General features: G+C 43.4%; 1 protein-coding gene across 8 annotated transcripts in view; it reads left to right on the plus strand.

Moving 5' to 3' along the window:
* Positions 1–378: 378 nt before the first annotated feature.
* LOC146201321 (uncharacterized) overlaps positions 379–17,594 on the plus strand; it is a 464,239-nt gene continuing 447,023 nt past the window's right edge. For all 8 annotated transcript variants that reach the window (XR_014705310.1, XR_014705311.1, XM_084595762.1 and 5 more), the window contains exons 1-3: positions 379–518; positions 2,087–2,149; positions 14,351–14,401. Coding sequence is in view for 6 of the 8 variants with exons in the window: in XM_084595762.1 (XP_084451888.1) it covers positions 516–518; positions 2,087–2,149; positions 14,351–14,401 (117 nt within the window). In the remaining 2 variants the exon portion in view is untranslated. The remainder of the gene's footprint in view (positions 519–2,086; positions 2,150–14,350; positions 14,402–17,594) is intronic.

Consider the following 17,594-nt stretch of genomic DNA (forward strand, 5'->3'; position numbering starts at 1 on the left):
AGAGCAGTGATGCCAAGTTGATGCATTCGCAGGTCGTGTTTTCTTAGCGCGCAAGCCTTAACGCTTTGCGAAAACTACGTCTGCCTGAATTATCGGAATCGAAATCTGAGCACATTTACCATTCGTAATTCGTTAGTTAGCACTTGTGCTTGTCATGCTTGCTTGTCATGCGTAGTCGCCTGCAGGAAACCATGTCTTGATAGCTGTGTTTAATTTTTACAATAATAGAGCTGCCAATAAATGGACTATATATATAAAATATAAAATAAAAATTCTTGGGAAAAATTTAGCTACTTTTAGCTTCTTGCTAGATTTTTTAGCTAATGTCGCGCTGCCATCTAGCTACTTTTGCTCACCAACATTTGGCAACACTGGCGCGTGGTATGCAACGCGATTAGATTGTAGGGCGCGAATTGAATCTTGAGGTGCTTGAAAGTTTATTTTATGCATTTCATCACTCTGACAGCCAGTGTGTGGTCACTTGAACGTCTATACGGCAACTCTGAACTCATTTCATGGTAAGCTGGGGCCGAAATACGGCTCATGAACTAGTTGCTAGTTTGTTGTGCTTCTGAACGTGTGCGGTCCTGAACGTGTGCGCTCCGAGGCTACAGTGAACTAGAATATTCTAGTTCACTGTACCGAGGCAACACGGCCACTGAGCTGGGAACCGTTGTCGACGCTGTTTTGAGTGTCTGTTGCTGCCGGCCAAGGTGGGCGCTACGCACCTGTTGCTCCGTGACCCCCTGTGTAGCTGTTGGCACGAAGCCGCCCAGGCCCGTCGGAGGTTTAATATGCAGGAAGCCAGAAACTATAGACCATGTTTTTTTACACTGTTGGGAAGGAGTATATTTTTGAGACGTATTGCAAAGAACGCTAATGAAAGGTTTTCCGCTAGACCCGTATGGCATTCGGTACTTATGCGTAGAAAGTGAGGATGGGGGTACCATTTGATTTAATTATGCTTATGGACCTCCACTGTGCATGGCGCTCAAGAATGGCGGGTTACCATTGCGATAAAGATGCACGGCCTGCCAGAATTTATTTTCGGGAAAGCGTGGATAGGTATTTGGCAATCCAGAAAGTTACAGCAGAACCTCCCGAGTGGCTCTCAAGGCTAGAGCCTTTGTTGTGTATGCGTTAATTTTAGTGTGTCAAATGTAAATAGCGTCTGTAAATAGCATTTGATTGATTTTTGTTGATTTTGTTCTCTTGTCAAGACTAGGCAATAAAATAAAAAAAAAAAGGTGATTAGTCGCCAGGGCTGTCCATCAGGCGGCAACACATTTACGAATACTGCTGTAGCCTCCCTGCACCGTGCATGACTGTGTGGCAGGTTCTCGCTCGAGCCGCAGCAGCACTGTTTCGATGGTCTTGCCTTTTTACTGAGTAAGGGCCGCAAGGTTGGTTCATGCGTGGTTGTCGCTAGCATTTGCTGCGCCTTCCCTGGCTTGACACGACGACAATCTTTGTCGGAAGTGGGGTTTTTTTTTTTTTTCGTTGAAACTCGACAGCAGCGCTTTTCGCTAATTCGTTGACGTTTGTTTGGCATCAAAAGACGCTACGTGGTCGACCCATTTCTACTGTGCTCACTGTATAGTCCTCATATGGCGAAAAAAGTTTCTGAAGGCTGCACTCACCCATGTGAAAAACTGCGATCCCACAGAAAACCACCTGCCAGAAGCAAACGCATTAGCAGATCGGACTAGTTACGAAAAAAATCAGACGCAATGGAAAGCGAACAGTGCAAAAGCAGTATCCTTTGCATCATATCATATGACCACCTGTCACTTTTCTTTTTTTTTTCTTTGTTTGCAGCATGGCATGAACTCTGCCAGAAGACAATGCAGAGAATGCTGTCCACAACAGAGACAAGAGCAACGTCTGTCTAATGATATTAGCCTCTAGGTGCATGAGTGGAGTACGGCTGCTGGTTTGATTGATCAAATGCAGATGGGTGGTTTTTGAGGCCCGTTTGCTGAATCTCCATAAATTTATGTCAGAAGCTACGAGACGTGCAGTGGACAAGGCGTGCGAGGATCTTTGGGTTGTAGCAGAAGTTCATTGGTGTCACCTTTCTATGCAGGGTACCGAGTATGGCAGCAGCAGTGAAACAGAGGAGCACTACAGCTCAGCTGAAGATGACGCGGTAAGGCTTTTGGTATAGTAAAACTGTCGCACCACAGCATACTTTTTTAAAAAGACAGTCCATCCAGGGATCAGGAATGGAGGGACCTTTATTGGTAACCGGTCAGTGCTTTTTAACCCTTGGCCCGGAAGAGGGGGGAGGGGAGGTGAAAATGGCGAGTGCTGCTCATGCGCTGTTCGAGCTGGGAACGCCCGTGCCTAGCCGGACGCGGCCACCGCCTCCTTATCTGGCTAGATACGATATAGCAGCTTTTATCTCCTTAAATCCCTTGTTTGCAGGGGTTTAATTAACATTGGAAGACCCCTAGTTTCTTTCAATTTGGCAAAAATTGATTACATATTTTTCACACAATAGTGTGTTAGCGACATGGTCATGGAAGAGAAAGCCAAATTTCACTAAAGAAAGCATGTTCAACTTTAACTGAGGAAGACGACCTGAGTATAGAAGCAATAAGGATAATTTCAGAGGTTTTATTTACTACTGAATACAAAGTAGAAGTAGATGGTAGTTAAACAGGGAATCTGTAAGCTATCTAAGGAGACGAAAGATCTGGTAAAAAAAGCGCCAAAGCCTTCAACCCAACAGGCAGAATAGAACTGGCAGAGCTATCAAAGCTATGCAGGTGAGCAATGTTTTAAGAATAGCGGTAGCCGAAACGCAGTCAATAGGCGACTGGGCATAAGCAAAAGTCAAATGTGTGCACTAGGAGTTAAGGTGGGCAAAGTCATTACTAATATTTTTTAAAATTTCTTTATGAACATCACTGCACATGACTCCAAGCAGGAGTGAGCACAAAAATATTTGCATACAGTGAAAGTTACACATTAAGCATCAACTACAGGGCATGAACTGAAGCAAATGAAATCGAGCTCAGGAGTACAAGAACATCATGTACGCATTTTCTTCAAAATTTCAATAAATGCATCAACACTTGGGCTATGGACAACATATTTCAGTAATTTGTTTCATTCGCTTATGGTTCTAGGAAAAAAATGAAAATTTAAAAGCGTTGTTTAGAGCGGCACACTCTTGAATCATTTTACCATTATCAAAGCGTGAGCTTGTGCACGAAGTATCAGCGTTAATGAAATTATGATTGTTCATTTGGATCTGGTTGTTGTATATGAGGTATACCTTAATCGACATTCACTACGTCTGGCTTTAAGTGTGTCAAGGTTGAGATACCTGATAATCTCTGTTGGGCTGTCAGTTCTTCTATATTTGTTGCAAATGAATCTTGTCGGGGTTCTTTAGACGTTTTGTAGCCTGGCTATGTTTTTGTAAGTGAAGGGGCCCACAGACACAAAGCGTATTCCAAACAGGGTCTGACTAACGCTTTATATGCTACTAGCTTAACTTGGACAGGGACTTTTGAAAGCTTATGCCGGATAAACCAGAGAAACTTAAAAGCTTTGGTGCAGATGTTATTAATATGGGTATCCCATTGTAGATGCAAATGCCTAAATATTTTACAGCTGGTGATTCATTAAATTAAATCCCATTAACTGAGTAAGAATGTTGCAGAACTGTTTGGTTCCTGCATATATGAAGAACTAAGCACTTATCAGTATTTTAAGTACATGTCCCATTTCGTGCACCAGTGCAAAATTTCTTCGATTCTTGTTTAGCTTAATTTGATCTGTTTTAGATTTAACTAAGGTGTAAAGAATGCAGTCATCTGCGAAAAGCTTTATCTTAACATCAATGCTTGCAGCTTTCACAATATCATTAACGTAAATGAGAAGTAGAATTGGCCCCAATACTGAGCCTTGTGGCACCCCTGAAGTTACCTGCCGGGTCTCGAACCAGGACTTGTCAACTTGAACATACTGACACCGGTTTTCTAGATAAGCCCTAATAAATTTAATGAGTGTACTATTTATTCCAAAGGCACAGTTTTCTCACAAAAAAAATTTGACAGTAGTTGAAAACGGACGTGCGGTCGGTTGATTTGAGCATAGGAATGATGCGGGCACTGCTCCAGTCTGACGGAACAGGGCACTGCTCTAGCGAGGCCTATGTATTGTCAACAGGTAGCGCAAAATCTATTCAGCATGGTGGTGCAGGAAAACTAGGTATAGGAGGGAGCATGACGTCACGTGGCCAACCTTCGCAAGCCAAGTGCCGATGAAGCTGCTCCCTCCCCCGTTTTTTCGCTCTCCTAGTTAGACCCTATGTTTTGATGTCTGTGTGTTTTAGTGCGCGCATCTGCCATGGCCCGGACGCGCGGCTGTTTGCTGTGTGGGCTGCTGGGTGCTGCGCACAGGACAAACACCGCGCTACCTGCACGGCGCTGATTCGCGCATGCGCGCGAGTGTAGATATCACCACACGCTATCACGTGGCCTAACACGTAGGGGCTGACTCGCTCTCTTAATTTTTGTGACTAGGCTTCACGGATATTGCCGCACGCTCCCTCCTAGTTTTTCCTTCCTCCATGTATTGGGGGCCATCTGCTTTCTTAGTGTCAAGGTCAAGAAGCAAGGTTAATATACCTTCCTGGCAAACATCAGAGACAAAACCCTTCTGGCTCAGTAACAGCACCTTTCGAAGCGTATACAGATTCAAAGCATTTGTTAAATTTGTCTTCAACTGCTTTAGCATCTGAAATTGGTGAGCCATCAATTAATAATGAAATACTGCTGCATGTTTTGTCGCTTAAATACCTCCAAAATTTATCTGGTGCCTATGTAAGGTATGAGGCCTTTTTTCAGAAAAAAGGTTTTGGTATTGAATACAACGAAGAAATTAGTGATCTATATTAAAGGCTGCCTTTTTACATTCTAATCAGAGTGGCAAAATACACAAATCTTTTTTTTTTTTAATTTATATTGTCGAAAAATGTACTAATAATGCTTCTCACGCTAGCAGTCATAACTCATATATACCTCACCACAAAGAAAATTCCTCTTTCAGTTACGTACATAAAGCCATCAGCACTGTAGCGAATTGAAATAATTAATCAATCATACTTTTTTATTTACAATATTACCAAAAACAACGGTTTTCAGCAAGGAATGTTTTTAAAACAAATGCAACAATAACAAATCTTATTAATATTATTAATATTTATTAATTTTTAGATTTCTTCTGTGGCCGTCTGTTTTTGGCGATGCTGTGAAATGACCAGTGTATAAGAAGGCCTGCGGCTTCGTCAAGCTGTCTTTGACAGCTTTTTCTGCAGGCCTCCTGCATCTTGTGTGATCTACTTGATGCAAATAAACATTATTATTATTATTATTATTATTATTGCACAATTTTATTTTCTGTAGTTGGTTTCACAGCCTGATATGCCAAGAATAAGTGTTCAAAGTTTCGTTAAAAGATCTACTCGAGGAAAAAAGTTACGAATGTTCGCACAAAATGAAATGGCAGAAAAGTAAGTTTTGAGAAAAACAATGAAAAAAGATTTGATATAGCTACATATGTCATTGAGCAGTATTTAGGAGGGTTAAAATGCACGACATTGGTAGCTCAGGTCCTCTAAGTCCTTTCGTTCGTGCGTCTGCTCAATCATCGGTAGACTGGCGGGAGGATCTTTCGATGCACTGTTAGTCAGCTGTCAAGCAAGCTTTCATCTGTGCACCCTAAACTTCCCCATGTAGGTAAACAACGAAGTGAAATCGTCGAAGCACACGAGGCACCGAGCAAACAGTCTGCAGGTTCTTTAATTTGCGTGGGAACGCTCCAGGGTACACAACTCACATGATCAAAACATCATGCGTCGTCCCTCTTGTAAGCACTTTCGTTATTAAATGAAACAAAAATAGATACACACGCTTAGAAAAAGTTATTATGATTGTAAAGTGAAGAATTATGGCGCAAAAAAAGGTAAGACCACCAAAGGAGGCAAATATTTTTTGGCATTTGGAAATCAAAACTCTGTTGGTTTCGGTTTAGCAAAATGCACGTAAGGTTACAAATTTGGCTGTACCTTTGGAACCATTTTAGTTTGTAGCATAATTTTTTTTTGCCAATCATACAGAAATTAATGTGCAATTTGCTGAAATGAAATTAAAAAGATTGATTAAAAAAGTGGCCTCATAGCTTAAAAAATCGCCTAAAGTGACTGTGAAAAAGCTGTTCGTAGCTTTTCTCATCTCTGTTTTCAGCACGGATTATGTTTATTTTTCCTAACCCTTTCGGGGTACAAACAAGGCAATGCAATGATGGCAAAGTTTTTTGCACTTACACCACAGTGCATTTAAATTTTCTTCAGCACTAAAACAATCCAAATTTACTAATTCCATGTAATCGAGGATACTCACATCATCTGCCCTGTTGAAGTCTTTCACAATAATCACGGACTTACTTTTGCTAGAACACTTTTGAAAGGAAAAGGTTGCAAACACTGACTTGTCATAGCCCGTTCATGACATCAACAGATGCACATTTCATTGCGGAGCTTATAAGCAATAAATGAAGTCTATGGCTAGTTGTAGCAGTAGTCCTGGTCGGAGCAGTAACAATGAGCCAGATTGCATGAAAAAGCAATATTCAAAAAAGGACAGAGTGCCTAGAATTCAGGCCCATTGTATTCATGGTATACAAAACCGATAACAATAAAATTATTGTAAAAACTACTTCTACAGAATATACTTTCGTGATCAAGAATAGCTGTTAAAACTGTCACGTTTATGCTTTCCTTAACTCCACCTTCTCGGGACTGTCTGTCGCATATTAGTATTTTGTACCACGGGGGAGTAATTTTGTTATCAAGGACTCTCGCAGATCTCTCTCAGCAACACATGTGGGTCTTTTGTTGTTGACCTCGTCCTGCATGTACGTTTATTTGTTGAAAACTAGCATATCTCAGATACACTTTATCTTCAGGCGTACGACTGTCTTTAATGGTTGGCCATAGCTGCTTTCTTAATTTCTGAATTTTGGGTGAATAATCCTCAGGCATCAAAAATTGAGTGTTCTTAAGGTTCTTGGCATTTCTCAAAAGCTCCATTTTTTCCATATAGTTCCTTACTCTTACCTAGAGGGAAAGCTGTGCTGCTATCTATGGGAGTTTACATGGAGTTTCCTGACGACCGGTTCAGCCACCATGGGCGCTCAAAGCATCATGGGCCGGAGAGCTACCGAGTGCAGAACAACTTTTGGCAAAAACTAATGCAAAGATAAACGTTGTTCTACCGCAAACATTGTTCTAACATTCAATTTTGTCACTATAAATTGCAATAAGAGAGAGAAACAGCATGTCAGTGTGAAATTTATCCAATATAAGCAATGGCTCTTTCTCCCCGCAGGGGGCACCTGTTAATGCTGGTGTTTGTGTGTTTTGTGCGACACCACGGACCCCGAGCACCCACGCTTAGCCGTGCGTGGCATCGTCGTGTCTGGGGAAAAGGGGGTCCTGGTGGTTGAGCCGATGCCGAGGTTTTGGACCTTAAAAGGCCCCTCGGCGGTGGCAACACACCACTTTGGCCCACACTTCCCATAGACGGCACCTCCGGGCTGACCAATCCGAGGGAAATCGGCAGTTGCCTTTTCTTGTCCTCCCCTACATCTTTCACTTTCCTGTCATCTATCCTACAACTCTCCTGTCCTCTACTCTCTTCTTTTGGTTTTTCCTTACTTCCCGGCGGCGAGGGTTAACCTTGTGTGGCTGACTACCCTGAGTTGAGCCATATTAGGTTGTAGTTAAGATGTACAGCTGGCGTGGGCAGGGTGCTTGTTTCAAGCTCCTGTCCCGTCCCCTTGTTGGACTCCATGGTGGGTGGCTGGCATCATAACTGAAAAAAAAACTTGAATTACATGGCCTCTTCTCTTTCTGAAACTGATTACCCTCCCTCTGAGAGGGCGCACCGATGTGACAAACAAGTTCTTCACGAAACATGTCAACAGCTTTCCCCGCTTCCACGTCGTGCACTCTGAACACCCAGAAAAAACTGCCCGTCAGATCTCGCCATTTCTAGTGACAAAGACACTCACAGGTGCCATAGGTCAGGGCTACAAAATCAAGAAACTACCAAATGGTGACTTCCTCCTAGAAGTGCTTTATAGCCATCAGAGCAAAAAACTAACAACCGTTACGTTGTTCGGAGACATCCCTGCCTTAATAAGTCCCCTAAGATCACTAAATACAGTTAGTGGAGTCATTTCAGATAATGATCTCAAATACCTGACTGAGGAGGAATTACTAGAAGGACTCGGGGACCAAAATGTAACCAATGTCTATCGAATCGAAATCAGGAGAGACATTAATGAGATTCAAACTAAACACATCGTGCTGACATTTGCACTGAGCACCCTTCCTGACTCGGTTGAAGTAGGCTACCAAAAGCTCAAACTCAGACAGTACATTCCCAACCCACGCTTCTGCTACAATTGCCAAAGATACGGCCACAGCTCCCAGAGCTGCCATGGCCGTCTCACCTGTGCAAAATGTGCCTCTAACAAACATGGCACTGACAACTGTCACACCGAAGCAAACGTTTGCGTAAACTGTGAGGGCAATCATCCAGCATACTCACGATCTTGCCCTGCATGGAAAAAGGAAAAAGCGATTGTTACCTTGAAAGTCGCTGAGAATATTACTTTCGGAGAGGCAAGAAAGCGGCTTTCGTTGGTGCAGAATACAACTTACTCTGTGATGACGCAACAGGGCGCAGCGTCATCGCAGACCTCGGCATCTGCCCAGGTCACGTCTAGTGACTCTGGCGTAGGGCCATCTGCCCCCCTGTGGTTGCAGCTGGCGCTGCTCCACTACCTCCAAAACAGGTTTTGCGGCCCTCCAGGTCAGCGGGGCCAGGCCTCCTCTCACACGGCGAGGCCTGTTTCAGACATTCCCGTGCGTTGTCCACGGTAGTCCAGTGCATCTGAAGATGCAGTGGATACGACAACTCAGGGTAGTCCTGCATCACGGCGGGGCTCCTTGGATCGGAAAAAGGACAAAGCCCAAATTACCGGGCCAAAAACAACCTAGTCTCCTACCTGCTCATAAAATAATATGGCTTCTGTAATAAGCTGGAATTGCAGAGGACTGCTTAATAACTTATGTGACATAAAGGACATATTAGCGACATATTCACCTCTGGCCTTGTGCTTACAGGAAACGAATCTGAGTCTCTAACACACAAATATCCTAAAAAAATTTTTCCGCCATGACCGAGAGCATACAAGCAGGCTCTCTGCATTGTTGCTATAATAGTCCAAAGCCATATCGCAGCCCGTGAACACAGGCTCCAAACTCGGCTAGGAGCAGTAGCTGCCACACTTCTTACATCCAAAACCATCACAATTTGCAGTATTTATATAGATCCATACTTCAAACATGATATTGAAGAACTTTTAAACCAACTGCCAAATCCATATTTATTAGTTGGAGATTTTAATGGCCACTCTCCGTTCTGGGGGAGTAAAAGAACTAACACAAGGGGCAAGATTTTGGAGGATTTTATCTTATGCAATAACATTAGTTTGCTTAACACCGGAAAACCTACATATTGCTCCCCAAGCTCAGGAAAAATGAGCTCAATTGATTTATCTTTTAGTTCCCCTTCTATTTTTAGTGATTTTAAATGGGATGTCCTAGACAATCCACATGGGAGCGATCATCTACCTATAACAATCACTTTAACAACATCACCATCAATCATTCCAACAAAACCGCGACGTTGGAAGCTCCACTTAGCTGACTGGAAACTTTTTACCACAAATGCTGCCTTAGAAAAACTGTATTCAGAAGATTTTAATGTTGATGAACTAAACGAGAAATTTACCACTTGTATCATAGCTGCCGCACGCCTTGCTATCCCTCAATCATCAGTAGTGCGACAAAACCGTAAAGTTTGGTGGACACAAGATTGTAAGGAAGCGAAGAAACAACAAAATAAGGCATGGGGAATATTTTGCAGGTACCCCACACAGGAGAATCTTAAAAATTTTAAAAAAGCTACAGCCAAAGCACGCTATGTACGTCGAAATGCTGAGAAAGCGTCATGGCAACGCTACGTCTCCTCTATAAACAGTCTAGTAACACCCAAAAATATGTGGACGCAAATAAATAAATTAAATGGCAGGTACTCCCCGTTCACAGTCCCCCTTCTTACAGATCCAAATACTCAGACAAGTATTGAAGAACAAGCAAACATTTTAGGCGAACATTTTTTTATGGTATCTAGCTCGTCACACTATACGGAATCATTTTTAAAGTATAGAAACAAAGTTGAAAGACAAAAACTGTCTATAACAGGAAGTGTTCAAGAGCCATACAACAGTCTTTTCACAATGCAGGAAATAAATCTCGTCCTCTCTTCAGGTAAACAGACTGCATCAGGCCCAGATGAAATACATTATCAAATGCTGGCCCATCTTTCTCAGTCTGCAGTTGAGGTGCTCCTGAATTTTTTTAATAAAATATGGATGTCGGGAAAAATACCAGTGGCATGGAAGAAGGCTTTTATTATTCCTTTATTGAAACCTAGAAAATGACTAACCTCTGCAAGCAATTATAGATCCATAGCCCTGACGAGTTGCCTCGCAAAAGCTTTTGAGAGTGTCATAAATATTAGGCTCACGTTTACACTGGAATCTCGTAAACGTCTTGATACCCACTAATGTAGTTTTAAAAAAACATGTTCGACGACTGACCACCTTGTACACTTAGAAAATACAGTCCAAGAAGCGTTCATATGCAGACAACACTGCCTCGCAGTCTTTTTTGATTTAGAAAAAGCTTACGACACAACATGGAGGTTCGGAATCCTGCGCGACCTAGAAGACCTTGGCATCCGCGGCAGAATGCTAAAATGCTTGAATGATTTTTTGTCCCACCGTTCATTTCAAGTACGTCTGGGTGGCACCCTATCAAGAAATTTCACACAGGAGAATGGTGTTCCACAGGGGTGCATCTTAAGTACCACACTCTTTATGATAAAAATGAACTCTATAGCAAAAGTGATTCCAAAGTCTATCATGTACTCAGTGTATGTCGATGACTTGCAAATAGCATGTACATCTTCCAGTGTGCCGTCATGCGGGAGACAAATTCAATTAACAGTAAATAAGCTAGCCACATGGGCCGATAGAAATGGTTTCAAGTTCTCCACACAGGAGTCAGTAGCCGTTTTGTTTTCACTTAGACAAGGTCTGCACACCGATCCCCAAATCTATCTTAAAAATGCTGTATTACCTATAAGACATGAACACAAATTTTTAGGCATTACCTTCGACAGAAAGCTGACTTTCCTCCCCCACATAAACGCACTTAAAAAGAAAGCTTCCCGATCTCTGAACATACTTAAAGTCCTGTCACATAAACACTGGGGATCCGATAGAATATGCCTATTGGCAGATTATGGATCTGCAAAACCCTCGTACCTGAAACGATTGGACCCGGTCCACAACTTAGGTTTGCGTCTATCCGCTGGTGCCTACAGGACGTCACCATTTAAAAGTCTTTACATGGAAACAAATGAGCCATCCCTTGCATACCGAAGAACCATTCTTACATTTTCGTACATCCTAAAAATTTGTTCATTATCGCAACACCTTTGTTACACAACAGTTACACAATGCCCATCTAGGACATTGTTTAATAATAAGCCTCAAGCAGTCAAGCCGCTCCTACTTCATCTTGAAGAAAAGTGCAAAGAATTAAACATACTCTATAAACTACCCGATTTTGCGCATTGTCCCCACCCACTGCCGCCCTGGTACAGTTTCCCCGATGTATGTGACTTAACACTTACAAAATTCCAGAAGAAACAGACACCACACGAACACCTTTTACAAGAGTTTTTGACCCTCAGTGATAAATACAGAAATTTTAAATAATTTTACACTGATGGTTCTAAAACAGCATTTTATGTAGGCAGTGCCATAGTCGAAGACTCCCGCTGGAATACACAGGTCAGTGCAACAAAACATCTGGCAGCTTGTGCTCAGTAGGGTCTCATTGTTAGAGGTGTGCACGGGCTGAAACTTTGAGCGCAAGCTCAGCCCGAGCCCAACGCTACAGACCCGAGAGCCTGGCATGGCTCGACTCTGAAAGGGACTGAGCCCGGACCAGCCCAGCCCGGCGCTCAGATTTAAAGCTTGGGCCCGGTCTGGCCCGTCATGCTATTATTGCAGTTATAGCTATGAAAAAAAAAAAAAAAATTTAGAGTGATAAGATTATCCAAGAATTTAGAATGTTGAGTTCTCACATTTGAAACGGTAAATTTTCTGAATATGTAGAGGCACAGCACGTACATAGCATTTACTTATTGTGCAAAAACAAGCTATGCATTGAAATGAGGCATTTGCGGCGCTCCTGGATAATGAACCCGACGGTAGCGCTGAAGTTTCTTTCGGTGCTACAACTTGTGGCTGGAATGACTAACATGTTCTTTGATAGGAAAGCGCTTTCACGCCGCCCCGAGCCCGTGCACAGCTTTAATCTATGTATGGAGAGGCAGAGGGGCTCTCTAGGGTTTAAATTTTGGGGACAACTCTCTAAGTGTATGATGCGAGTGTCATAGTTCAGGTCTGCCACTCCCCTTGAAAACCCTCAATCGCAGCATGGACTATGCCGCTTGCTTAATGACTAATATTTTAATCGATGCCTCGACGAATATTTCACACATACTCATTAGTGTATAGTCTTAAGATGCCACATTACGTGCAAGACCATTCAACATAGCTCTAAAACACTGCTTTAGCCTATCCATATGGACGTTTAAAATTGATGGAATCCAGGTACTACGTGTAGACATGTATGTCTACAATAGCACCTTGTTTCTTTCAATTTAAAATGTTTCCATGCAAGTTACCTTACCGATGTATGAACAAGCTAGCTTGGATTAGAGAGGTTTGGTTTGCGGTGCAGAGGTCGAGGAGGGTTTCCATCTCAAAGGAAACCTGGAAAGCCTCCACTGGAAAGCAGCCACCAGCAGTTAGGTTCGAACCCGGGTACTCCGGAACAGCATTCGGGCATCTTAATCACTGCGCCATGGCAGCAGGGCATTGCTGTGTTGAAGCAAGATCCAATTTAACTTCTTGGTATGTATTTGTGCAAAGGCAGTATTGCTGTTGTGGAAGTGCCTGAAGCATAGCGGCACATTTTCATTTGGAACCGTGGTGCCTGATCTAGTAGTAAGTCACAGTCTACACATGCCCGTTTAAGGGCCCCTGAAATGGTACTTTGTTTTGTTTATTACTGTAGCCTTCAGGCGCATAGAGGAGTGCTTAAAGAGTTGTGTACATATCAACAGTACAAACAAAAAGGAAAGAAGGAACACAGGGGGACTGGCAATAACCAATATCAAGTAACCTTCTTGGGAGGGAGGTGGGGAGCAAGCGGGGGGGGGGGGGGGGGGGGGTGTTCAACTTTTTGGAAAATGAACTCATATTTATTTTTAATTTTGAAATAGTGTTTTTGGTGACCGTTTACAATCAATTAGGGCTACACCCCCTCTCTATTCCCAATGACGTCATTGGGGCTTGCTGGGTGTGCCCGCTCATTGGATGCTCCCGAGTGAAGCAGGCGTGACAGGGCACGGTGGGGTTCTGTTGCAACTTGTTTTGTCATTCTTTTCTTTGCATGAGGTGAGTTGAGGGGAGAGAAGAGGAGCATCGTTTTTGATTGCCGATATGTTCGGTGCTAACGAAGTTGTCTTGAGCTTTTTTGCTTTGTGGAGATGATTTATGGGACACCTATTGCTCATGCACGTTTTCTAATTTTAGGAAACAGCCTTTCATGAGCCCTGTAATGAGCAGGTCATATATAATACTGATTAACAGGCTTTCAAATACAACAATGCCTTTTTGGTGCTGCAAAACTGCAGTTTGTTATTGCAGATACAATGAAATCACTGTATAAAATCTTGAGGTATTTATATTTGACCTGTGGAGTGCCGTTCACTTCCGAGGAACTTGTCGGAAGCATGTGGTCCCACGTATGTCACAAATGTGCAAGTGGCACTGTCAATAGGGCAATTTGTTTAACCTACACCAGCTACACCAGTGCAGCAAAAATCTATTGTAGGTATAGGACATTTCCTACACTAGTGTAGCTGCTGTAGGTTAAACAAATGGCTTTAATGGGGTTATGAGGATTGAGTTATGATGGAGTAGTATGCCCCTTCTGCTTCGCGGTCGAGGGAGGACTGCCCAGGCGACCTTAGCTGTGTTCTTGTTTGTGTGTGCGGCCGAGGCTCTCAAGTGCATGTGCGTCACTCCGTGATGTAGCATCATTTGCTTTTCATTGCAGGCGGCGAGTAGCCAGAGCAAGGTCCCCAGTGATTTGCTGCATGTTGCTCAGGTAGGCTGTTTTGAGGGAAGTTTACATTTTCCTTAGGTACACACATTAGCTAAGGCACAGTGTGTGAAGCCTTTGCTTTGGAGTGGCATGCTGCATTCAGTGCCCAGTTGTGCTGAAAAAAAAGCACAAATGTCATTACCAATGGGCTAAGCTCTACAGTGCAGAACGAGAGAGTATTATTGAGAGATATGAACAAGCAACCACATCCCACATCATAGCATTGCATCGTGTCTACGTGAAATAAGGTTTAACAAAGTTGTTTGCTGGACTAGTTGGTATCTCATAATAAATTTGAAAGTGCTTGGACAGACAAGGACGAGAGAAGTGGGCAGGACAAACACTACTTGCAACATAGTTTATTCTGAAACTTCTTGCCTAGTGACCAGTCTTCCCATGCAGACGCAACAGCAAAAACTAGAGCAATGTAATTGCCTGAGATAAAGCAGCCAATATCTAATCAAAGGGTAGATGTCACGTGTGCGTACGGCTAAATGGAGAAAATGAGGAGTTTGTGAGAACTGCGAATTTCTTTTGCACAAAAAAGAGCAACTCTTTCTGCAGCAGTGTCACTGACACTCTTTTCACCCAAGCCATGAATGAGCGAGGCTTCCAATATTTCTCTTCCGAGCTGTTTTCTTTTTGCCTCATTCCATGGTAGTCGTTTGTGCAGTGCTGGGGAGCAACCTGAGCAACTCTTCAAGTTAAGTGGCCAGTACGGTCCACTGCCTGTTCCCTGCTATATCGAAAGTATGCAGGAAACATCTAAAGCGTTAAAGAAGGACACTCTCACTGAAGACATTTAAAGCCCCATAGCGACCCCATTGAGGCTCTCTTTGGGAAAGTAAGGGTAATGTGCGGAAGGAAACGACATGCTAGATGCGAGGGCCATAACAGCTAGTGGCACCTGAATACATTTTCAAGACGGACGTTTCATCTGAGAGCAGAAGGAAGGCACCTTGCGTCGATGCCAAAAAAATCATTTCTGCCATGCCGCAATCAGTAACCGAGGAACTGAAGGAAGTGATGGCATCTCCTGCCATCCCATTACCCACTGTCACATATTCCGGTTTATCTTACGTCGCTGGATATATCGTAAAGTTAATCAACTTCGGGTGTGACGCTTGCGCTATTCTTCTTGAAACTAGCGAAAGAAGCAGCCCCATGTAGACTCTTCTACGAGGACAATATTCTAGTGGACGGCATTGTCCGAAACCAGAGCTTGTTGGCCTATTGGACAATTTCTTTTTTTTGAAAAAGCTGCCGTGCACCTACTACACACAAATGTTCTCGAAGTACTTAAGATCCTGATTCAATCAGCACTTGAAAATTCACCATTGAGTTGCCCGGAAGGAATTGACAACAGCCATGTTATAAGGTCCGCTTCCAGTATCTGAAAAATTTTTCAGGATCCTTCTTGTCAATTAATTATGCCTAGAAAGTGACAGACAGGTACGAGAGGCCAACTCCTTATGTGCACAATCCATGCAGGAAGATTTTGAGACTGCAAATTTTCTAGCCGCAAGTCGCATTTTGATGAATTGATGAATAGGCAGTACAATATGTAACTTTGAAGGTCCATATTTTTTTTACTGTTTGCCGCTCTTTTCAGTTATGCATAACTGTTTATGCCCATTTCCTTGATTATAAGTTATTGTTTATCTATGTATTAAACAGACTATGTCTCTTATACATGTGTGCACGGGCAGAGGCATATTATTTTTTATTACTTTTGGGTAGCCTTACCATAATATATGTCATACATGTCCGTCAGTCGCGAGACTACATATACATCTTCGGTCTTTCAACTGTACGATATATTTTGAACGAAGCTAGAACAGCCCACTCCCCTAGACAACTGAAATTTTAACTATATGCGTAAATTTTTGTTCCTTACTCTGAATCTGAGGCGCACCGTGAATTTTCGCCGGTCCTCTTTTGCTCTGAACAAAAACGGTAGCGGTTGACAGAATCTCCACCCAACAGTTCACCATGCACTCACGTCAGGTCACGCTACATCTGCTTAAAACATTCAAAGACGCATTGCATAGCCTGGTAAATTTATTTTTGTACAAAACTTGGGGGTAAAAAATGTTGAAGTGTACCCGAAGCTTCATTCGACCGTGCATGGCCGCACTGACGAAGGCGCACGCGCGTGTGAGCGGATTGTTGACTGTATTTTATTCCTCGTAGACAATAAATGTTCGATGCTGATTACGGCCTTTGTATAACTCATAAGGGGCGAAATGTCAGGACCTGCCGGTTGCAACTGACGCAGGCGAAGCTAAAAGCGAGCGCGCGTTTCCATTGCAAGTGAACGGCAGTAGCGGAGGAACAGCAGTGGGGCGGTGGCGACCCCCCCGAGGCGCGGCGGGCGGTGGAAACAGACCCCATTGGAGAGGCCGTAAGAGAAGAGAAGCGCTCTCTCCCTCGAAACCGGCTGTGACTTGAGGTTGGGTTCCCACCGGCCAGTTTCACTAGGGTCCCTAGAAATATTGCTAGTCTCTCGTTCGCCGGCCGCGACGGTGGTGGCCGTTGATTGATCGCCGCGGTGAAGCGGAGTGCCACTGCCGACAGAGCAGACGACGCGCGTGCCCGTGCGCTTCGAAATGCATTCGCCGCATGCTCACTGTCAGGTGCCTTGTACATGCGATGCCGCTCTTTAGTCTGATTTTAGTTTAGTCGTAATATTGAATTCGCAGCCGAGTTGTTGGCATAACCACGGATACGATTTTTTTCTTGAGAGAAGGTTTGCGGGCATGCCCCTGAGCCGATGGAGAAACGAAGCTGCTTTTTATACCCTATTATCCTGCTGAAGCTACCGTGGTGCCGTATTGTAATGAAGACTTCTGAGGATTTTGTGTAAACAATTGCGCCTGCATGGAGGACTACTAGACGCACATTCTAGGCTCCGAGGACCATGTGTGCGAGCAACAGAGCACTGTCGCCGGCGTTTTCATTCACGCTATAGTTTCATCTTAACCTCTTCGAACGTTTAGCTAAGTTATAACACGTATGTAGAACTAGAAACTTTCGGATGCATGCACAATTAAAGCACGCAAGATGGGAACCCGAGCCCTTCAAATCGCACCGCGCTTCAGGTAAACTGCTGACATGCATTCTTTGGTGCTTAGGAAGCCTAGTAGCCACTCATCAGAGTATGCCATCACTTTTGTTGACTTGCGTTTTGCAACCT

Source organism: Amblyomma maculatum, chromosome 2, assembly GCF_055883805.1.
Source record: "Amblyomma maculatum isolate TAMU_Amacu chromosome 2, ASM5588380v1, whole genome shotgun sequence".
Lineage (NCBI taxonomy): Eukaryota > Metazoa > Arthropoda > Arachnida > Ixodida > Ixodidae > Amblyomma > Amblyomma maculatum.